We start from the raw sequence: 9,277 nt of genomic DNA, 5'->3' as shown, positions 1-9,277 counted from the left end.
GGAAGAAATGAGCTTAGACGTTGGAAACAACCTTAATTATTTGTTTGATTTATTTATATTTATATATCCGTAGCAATGCATGGGCGTTCTACTAGTATTATTCTACTTCTTCCGTTCCTAAATATAAGTGTTTTTAGACATTCCAATACAAACTGCATACGTATGTATATAGACACATTTTAGAGCGTAGATTCACTTATTTTACTCCATATATAGTCCATAGTGGGATCTCTTAAAAGACTTATATTTAGAAACGGAGAGAGTATATGCTAGGAGCAACCATAGTAGTCTACACAAAAACCCTTCGGTTTTAATCATAAAAGAAAGATCTTGTGATAGCCGGTCACATCATGTGTTTACGGTTAAACCAGTAAACTTCATAAAAAATAATGATGTCATGGAAAACAAAACGTTCCTATTTCTCTTATACCAAACTGAAACATGTAAGTAACATAAGTAAATAAGTAAAACTAAAAAAAAAACAGAGTAATGTCTTATTGACTCGTTGTCAAGTCCTGAAATTGGGGCACTCGTGAATTAGTAGGAAATAAGAAGTGAGTTTCCTGAATGAACGTCCAAGCCTGTCAAGATCGTAGTGAAGATCCTTGAGGAATCGAAGATGCAGCACTTCTACCTCCCAGTCCTCGTCGTCTCCGAGTGTGCTCAGCTTCCCTCCCCTAATATATAGCTTCTTCACATGCTTGGGTCTCACCCACCGCTCAAAATTTGGCTGCGGAAAACCACGAAGGTCTAGCTTCTCAAGACCAGGAGGAAGGGCAAACTCCATTTTGGCAATAGTGAAAGGGCTCGGCGATTCTTGGCCAACTGCCGATGATTGTACGCCCCATACTATCGCCAACGATTTGAGGGCCTTCAACTCGCCAAGTTTCTTGAACTCGTCCGCCGCCGGCGCTGCCATTTTGCTAATGGTGATGCTGAGCTTTTTAAGTCTGCTTAATTTTGTGAGCTCATCCAGACGACAGGGGTCCTTGCAGTTGAAGTTAGCAATCACAAACCCCTTGAGGACCTCAAGCCGCGTGAGGCGCCCTATTCCTTTGGGCATTCCTATTAGCAGGTGGCATTCTGATAGGTCCAGGTATTCAAGCCGATCCAGCTTAGTGATCCCCTGTCTAAGTTTCTCCAAGTCATGGCATGCACGGAGATGGAGCACGACGAGCTCACGCAGCTTGCGTATCGAACGGGGGAGAGTCTCGATCCTCGAGATTCCACGGAAGCTGACATACCTGAGCTTGCAGCACTTGTCCAGCTCTTCAAATCGCTCCGTGCCGCTGACCTCGACGTGGCTCTGGTTAGGGTCGGCGATTTGGTCGCTGGGCGTAGACTCTCGCCACTGCCCAAGCTGAAGCGTGCGCAGCTCCTTTCCGGCGAACCAACCCTCCCCAAGCTGGACGTATTTCTGGCTAATGTTGAAGATTGTTCTCACCTTCGGACTGAATTTGATAGGCGACATGGTCTTCCGGCTGCTCAGAAACGCGCGGCGTGACATGTTTAAGTCCACATCAAGGAAGAAGTTGGACTTGGCTATGTCCCGAAGCAAATCACGCAGCCACGGCAGCAGCTTACACCGATGAATCTCGTGGCAGTGAACCTTGGGGAGTGGAGTGATGAAACCCTTGTCGACGAGCTCCTTGAATCGGATGTTTCCTTCTTCGGGGGATTCAACAAACCCCTCGCCGATCCACCAGTGGACGAGGGTGCGCTTCTTGATACCGGTGGCGCCCTCCCCGGGGAAGGCAACGAGGCAGAGGAGACAGCCCCGCAGCCGCTCCTCAAGCCAGCCGACAACGAGCCTGATGTGCCGCATCTGCGGGCTTTTCCAGATCTTGGTTCCCTCGACTGTCAGCGAGGACGCCGACGCCTGAGGCGAGGGGGCTCTTCCGTCCTCCCTCTCTTGCTGGCAATCGCTTGCGATGTTGTAAGCTTCGTGCATCTTGACCCGGATGGCCTTCATCTCCGCCTCGACCGCGCGGAGCTTTGGGTGGATCCAATTGACTTCGGCCACATCTCGGAGCGCGTCGTTTATGTGGCGTTCAACGGGGTCGAAGCTGTACCTGATTTCTTTCTCGGTGTCATCGATCCGGCCGACGATGCTCTTCAGTTGAGCCATCTCTTGCTGGATCTTCTCCAGCAGGGCTCTGGACTCAGAGTTGCTTGTGCCGCCGGCGGAGGCGAGGATGTTCTTGAGGGTGGTGAGGCGGGCGAGCAGCGGGACGAGCACCTCGTCGTCCAGGCCTTGGGAGGCCGACTTCCCACGAGCGCCGGTGGACATGGTGACCAACGCCGTGAATAGGTGGAGCAGAGAAGGAGAAGAGGGGATATGGTAGAGGTAAAAAATGAAGTGGAGATAGACGACAGGTGCGCTTTAGCAACGGGATTTATGACAACCATAAGAATCGTAGTGGAGGTATTCCGCGCCTTCGCTAAGCCCCAGCACGCTCGCAGGCTGCACCCCGGTAACGTGCTCGGCTCGCGCAAGCTCACAGCCTGGCTCGCGTGTTCTTTTTTACTACTCTCTGCTTCTGCTGCTTTGCTGTAAAAAAAAAGGCTACCTTTTGAATTTCAAAAAAAATAGTCAAACAAAAAATGTAAATAGATTTTAAAAGTTTATGAATTTACAGAACTTCATCTATCTTAACTTTTTTTTAAATCAGGAAATTAAAAAATGATCACGGGTTTTCAAAAATTCATGAATTTGAAAGAAAAAAATCATGAATTTGAAAACAAATGCTAACGGATATAAACATGTTGACAGAATTTTAAAAATTGCTCATTCATTTAAAACATTTTCAAACGTTCATATATTATAAAAAAATAATGAATTTGAAAAAAACGAATACGCATTTAAAGAAGTTCATCAATTTTAAAAAAAATCATTACTTCACTTTGCATCTTTTGGCATCAATATTATGAATATATGTATCACCACGATCGAGATTCAACAGAAATAGACCATTATTCGAGGGTGCATGACCATAAAAGATATTATTCATATAAATAGAACAACTATTATTCTCAGACTTAAATGAATAACCGCCTCGCATCAAACAAGATCCAGATATAATGTTCATGCTCAACACTGGCATCAAATAACAATTATTTAGATCTAAAACTAATCTCGAAGGTAGATGTAGAGGTAGCGTTCCGACGGCGATCACATCGACCTTTGAACCATTTCCGACGCGCATCGTCACTTCGTCCTTAGCGAATCTTCGTTTAATCCATAGCTCCTGTTTCGAGTTACAAATATGAGCAACCGAACCAGTATCAAATACCCAGGTGTTACTACGAGTATTAGCAAGGTACACATCAATAACATGTATATCAAATATATCTTTGTTCACTTTGCCATCCTTCTTATCCGCCAAATACTTGGGGCAGTTCCGCTTCCAGTATCCAGTCCCTTTGTAGTAGAAGCACTCAGTTTCAAGCTTTGGTCCAGACTTGGGCTTCTTTTCGGAGCAGCAACTTGTTTGCTATTCTTCTTGAAGTTTCCCTTCTTTTTCTTGCCCTTTTTCTTAAAACTAGTGGTCTTGTTAACCATCAACACTTGATGCTCCGTCTTGACTTCTACCTCCGCAGCTTTGAGCATTGCGAAAAGCTCGGAAATAGTCTTTTCTATCCCTTGCATATTATAAGAGTCGGGGCTAGTCTTTGAGGAATAGTCTTTTCCTCCGTTCACATCAATGTGCTTGTGCAAGGGCTAGTGGATCGTCTCACCAAAATTCAGTGAAAGAGAATGGTTGTGACTCTCCCTGTGCTCTGCAATGTACCACCCATTGTCCTCTGCCCGTAGCAATCTTATAAGAGCCAGGCATTCGCAACGACAAGACCTCGTGTTCTCAACACCAGCTTTATCCTACATATGTATTTTATTTTATCAGAGCAATAACAATCATGAATCAATTAAAAATCAACCCCAATTAAATGAACGCCAAATAAGTAACCATAGTGCTCCACATGTCATACGTACCGAGCATCCGCATATTATTTCCTGCATGCATTTCGTTCTCTAGACATTCAACCTGCTCTTTCCATGTCAAATCCAAAAACCCCTTTCCCAAGAATACAAGTTCTATAAATTGTACGCCTCGCCAAGTGAGTGGATACTTGTCCCAAGCGCTGGAGTGATAACATTATTGCTCGGGTTCTCTGCCAACATCCTAACTGCCTTCTTGAAAGCGCTCACGCGATATGGGCAAGGTGCCATGCTGGGGGCAGCAGCACCAATCCGCAACCTGACTACTTGCCTCCATTAACTCGAACCAGTAAACAACATGCTGCACTCCGAATAAATAAATTACTAGACCATCGAAAACTGTTATTTCCAGTAAACAACATCCATCATGGACCATCCAGGCAGGACTCTTTCAGTTGCCTCAATCAACTGAATTAACTGAATCCAGTAAACAACATGCTGCGCTCTCAACTAATGAATTAATATACAGTGCAAAATTCTTATTCCAGTAAACAACACCCATCAGTCTAACTGGACCATTCACTCAGGATTTCAAAAGCAACTTACAGTAGTCTGGATTCTAAATGGGCAAAATTAACTCTAAGCAGCTAAAGAAAAAATGAAACGTATTTTCCTCACCTCTAATTCCAGATAGAAGCATGTGGATTCATCTTTCCAGTTCAGAGCTTCGAGGCCTGACACGAGCTGTCCCTCATTCACCACCGCTGCTATGTCCATCGCGCAGATCCGTGCTTCCGCGCTCACTGCCGTAGGCCAGTGTATTGTCTGTCCATACGTATGGGAAAGTGCATAGTTGTGCCCATCTCTATGCTCTGCTATGTACCATTCATTGTGCTTTGTCCGCAGTAGTCTGATGAGGGCTGGGCATTCACACCGGCAGGAACGAGTATTTTCAACGATTGGCTTCCCCTTATGGAACAAACAAAAGGTCAGATTCAGTCACAGGCATTTTCAAATCTGTTCTCTATGAAAAACTAGTAATCAATTTTTGCTGTAACATTAGCCGTACCGTGCATTCACAGACTATCTCTTGCATACACTTAGTCCTACTAACATTTAGCCTGCTCTTTTCATATCGTATTCCAAATCGTTTCTCCAAGGAGTACAAATTGTAAAAGTCATAAGCTTGTCCGAGCGTGTCAAAACTTGTTCCAATCTTTGGCACCATAACTATGTCACCTGGATGCTCGGCAAATTCCCTGACAGTCTTCTCCAGCGCCGTGACCCTGTCCGGGCAAGGAGGCCTTCCTAGAGCAGCAGCACCTACACGCACTCTGCCCAGTCACAGCAGAGAAACAATCAGGTGGTGTTTTCAGCTACAGCCATTTGTTATTCCAGTCCACAAAATTCTGAGCTACACTAACATCTTACAAAATTGCAGTTCATGCTATATTATCCTAAACAAGTTTATAAAACCTTCCCACACACGTATATATACTGGTGGTGTTCATGCTATTTAATCACGGTTATGTATACTGTTCCACCCTCATTTCATCAGTTACTGCTTGCATATCTGACAGGACACACACATTTGCAGTGCCAAATTTTGATGCAATTCAGATGGTAAGTTGTAGTACCTTTGCGTCCACCCTGGTGTTTTTGGGTCAATTCAGATGGTAAGTTGTAGTACCTTTGGATCTGCTGGTAGAAGCGCAGCGGCTCCCGGGCCCCCTCCTCATGGCCCTGCCTCGGAGATCGTCCCCTTAAATGAGGCAGGCTCATGAAGGCGATCCTGCCAGGCAGGTCCATCGTCCTGAGCCACCTGTTCGTGGGGATGAAATCCTCGACGCCCTCAGCTCCGGCCACCACCTGAGCTTCTCCACCCGCCACATCCCAGTCAGTCTTCAATACCTTATCAGGTAAGATGACAAGTATTAGTGCACAAACTATTTGCAAAATGGCACTGATCAGAGACATTTGCCCAAGAGCAAATGTCACTGATCAGTGCACAAACTCTTTGAGCAAATGCCACTGATCAATGGAACTTGCTGTAGGGCAAATAGCACTAATCAGTGGCACTGATCAGTGGCACTTGCTATTGGGCAAGTCCACTGATCAGTGCCATCTGCTTTTCTGCAACCACCACCCATCAGTGCACTATCCTAAGCATGGAAACATCTAAAAATAGCAACAACAAGTGCCAATAGCACCATGTGCACCCATGCACATTTGGCAGCATCCTAAAACGGTCCTACTACATGCACGTATAACAATCAACACAAACCCTAGCTTGAACATGTATGTACCAACATGAACAAACATGAACATGATCCATGCATGTATGTAGCAACATGATCCTTGCATGAACACACATCCTAGCAAGACCCTACCATGAACACAGATCCTAGCAAAGCACACTACCATTGGGGATTCTAGCATAAACACAGCTACTAGCATGAACACTAGCAGTAGCAGAAGAAAATTATCCTAGGACACACACTGTACGAAACAAGAACAGATCAGTCCGATTGGATTCGATTGGGATCGCATCCAATCGGATCTACTCGAATCCGATCAAATCCTATCTAATCCTATCGAATTCACTAACTACTAGCACATGCCTAAGAAATAAAGCCCTAATCTACATCTACGAGCAAGAATTGACGGGGGCTTGACTCACCGGAGCACGCGCAGTCGCAGCGAACCGAGGCCGGGGTGAAAACCCTGGCGGGAAGGAGAGAGGTGGCGGAGCAGAGGAGGAGTTGGCCCTGGCGACGGCCTGCGGCATCGGCCCCGTGCTCATCGCCACGTCGGAGGGCGAGGAGGACGGCCCGCCGACAGGAGAAAACCCTTGGACGGGGGTCAAGAAAACCCCCTTGCCCAATGGGGTCCCAACTAGCGGCGGCTCCCTCGACGGCGCCGGCGCCGAGCCCAGGACCACGAGGTCCGGAATCGGCGATGGAGCAGGAACGGCCACCACCGCATTGCCTGGCGCTTGTGGTGGCTGGCAGCAGATGGGGGACGGCGCTCGCAGCGTCGACGCCAGGTCCCGGCCCGAGTTCTGCAGCCCGGCGAGCCAACGCTCCTGGATGCTGGCGATGCGCTGGTCGACGAGGGTCAGAGGGCGGCGCGGCGGTGGGCAAGGCGGAGCCATCGGAGGAGAGGAGAGGGAGGGGCGGTGAGGGAGAGAGGGAGCGGTGGGAACAGTGCGACTGGGCGGTGACAGGAGAGTGAGTGGTGAGTTATGAGACGTCGCCTCCGTCTCCCGCGTTGCCCGAGGCGTGCAACTACCTCGCACGTGTGGCCGTGCCCGGTCAGGCTCGCGAGAAACTGCCGATTCCGTCGGGCCAGGCTGCGGGCTGCTTTAAGTTCCGTGCGGGCCACAAACCGCATGCAGCCCAGCCAACTAAACAGGCCGCGCACATCCCGCGTGGGCCTGGTTGGGCTGCATGCGGGAACCAAACACGCCCTTAATTGACGTCTCCGACGCAAACACAAAAGGTAGTAGTACGTATGCTTGGCTGCTGAACAATAAAAACAGCCCTGCACCCGTGAGGTACATGGAAAACGGAAGGGAGGAGGGGGTCGGATATCCGAGGTTGGATATGAGCTGACAACGAGGTTTCGTTCATCTTCCTGCTATCCGCCGCGGCCCAGTACGTACTCCGTCATCTCGGGCTAGTCCCACCTCCCACTTGGTCACGTGACTTGTCGCACCATAGCCATGTAGCCGTTCCGGACAGGTTGCACGTGCGCCAGCTGCTCTAGCTAGGCCGCCGCATGCACGTATCGACCGTGCTGGCGCTTTGGCTTCGTAAACCACCTGTAGGAGATATGCCCTAGAGGCAATAATAAATGATATTATTTATCTCCGAGTTCATAATTATGTTTATGTTCCATGCTATAACTGCAATGATTCTCGAGTCTGCAATATCCACGAGGCTCGGAGGAAGACTCATATGCACGTGTGGAATAATAAACGGTAAGAAGTATTCCTAGTCTGGCCTCTAAGACTAGCTCAAGTGTTGCATGATGATTCTGTTTTCCTGGTCATGGGCATGTCTATGCCAGCAACTTTGAGGGCACAATGTTAAGAGAACATTTGTGTTGAATCGACCCGGATTGATGTTATGCTATGAGATTCATTCGTCACAAGTTTATTGGTACATAACACAGAGATGGTTAACGTTTGCATGATTCCTTAGACCATGAGAGTATCGAGTTTCTTCATGCTTGCTTCATGAACTTTGGGGTTTGTTAAACGTCATCCGTAAATGGGTGGCTATTACGGCGTCTTACGGGTTCATGGAAAAGTGTGTCAAGTAACTTGATAGCTCAAGATTGGGATTTGCTCCTCCGACGATGGAGAGATATCTCTGGGCCCTCTCGGTGTTACGGTATCCATCATCGTCTGGCCAGACACTTTGTGATTTGATCACGGGGATGCCGGAACACGATAACGAGAAAATAGAACAATACCGGTAATGAGGTAACTAGCATAGTGGACAAGTTGTTGATCCACGGGAATGCCAACATGTCTCACCTCGGGTATTTGTAACATATCGCGAAGCAACAGGAATAGCACAAGGCAACTGGAGGTTCACTCGAATATTTATTCGTGTGGGTATAGGGGTCAATATGGGTGTCCACGGCTCCGATGTTGATCATTGATCGGAAGGGGTTCCGGGTCATGTCTATACTTCACCGAACCTATAGGGTCACACGCTTAAGGGTCATCTATCTGCTGAATACTAGACAGGGAGTCTGAGAGAAAATCACCGAAAAAGTTTCGGACACCGAAAAGTTTCGGACAGCGGAATCGTACCGCAGAGAGAGGTCATCGGATAAGTTTCGATGATACCGAAAAGTTGTTTCGGGATACACCATTAAGTCAAATTGGTTTCGGCACATGCCTGATAATTCTTGGAGGATGCCAGAATCATTCTGGAAGCTTTTTGGAATTTTCTGAGATAAAAACCGGAAATGTTCCGGAGCTGCCGGAGCCACTTCAGATGCGTTTCGCAGATGAAAATCACTAAAACCGGAATTGTTTCGGAACGCGTTGAAAATCATTTTAGTGGGTACTGGAAATGTTCTTAGCCCACATAAATATTTTCAGTTTGATCAGACGCTGAAAAATGTCGTCGTGAATAGTGAAAATTAGCTTTATGGTTACTTTATGGAAAGCCACCTTTTGGGGGTTTGCTCCAAAAGATCTTGGGGATGACATGGATGGATAGGAGCCATTTTTTGGGCCCCTCATGGGGGTGTGGCTGGCCACATGGGGTATCCCCCCTTGGGGACCCTCTTGTTCCTTGGTTTTACTCCTAGGTCCTTGTG

General features: G+C 47.5%; 1 protein-coding gene across 1 annotated transcript; it reads right to left on the bottom strand.

Annotated features, from left to right (window-relative positions):
- Positions 1-508: 508 nt before the first annotated feature.
- Positions 509-2,290, bottom strand: LOC109775070 (disease resistance RPP13-like protein 4). The gene has a single exon (XM_020333823.1). The coding sequence runs from the start codon at positions 2,288-2,290 to the stop codon at positions 509-511; it is 1,782 nt and encodes a 593-aa protein (XP_020189412.1).
- Between the last annotated feature and the right edge of the window lie 6,987 nt (positions 2,291-9,277).

This window comes from Aegilops tauschii, chromosome 6 (assembly GCF_002575655.3).
Source record: "Aegilops tauschii subsp. strangulata cultivar AL8/78 chromosome 6, Aet v6.0, whole genome shotgun sequence".
Taxonomy (NCBI): Eukaryota; Viridiplantae; Streptophyta; class Magnoliopsida; order Poales; family Poaceae; genus Aegilops; species Aegilops tauschii.
This window is presented reverse-complemented; position numbering and strand designations above follow the sequence as displayed.

What these genes read in the sequence shown, in the direction of transcription:
- LOC109775070 (XM_020333823.1), bottom strand. Translation starts at nt 2,290, where the DNA reads ATGTCCACCGGCGCTCGTGGGAAGTCGGCCTCCCAAGGCCTGGACGAC.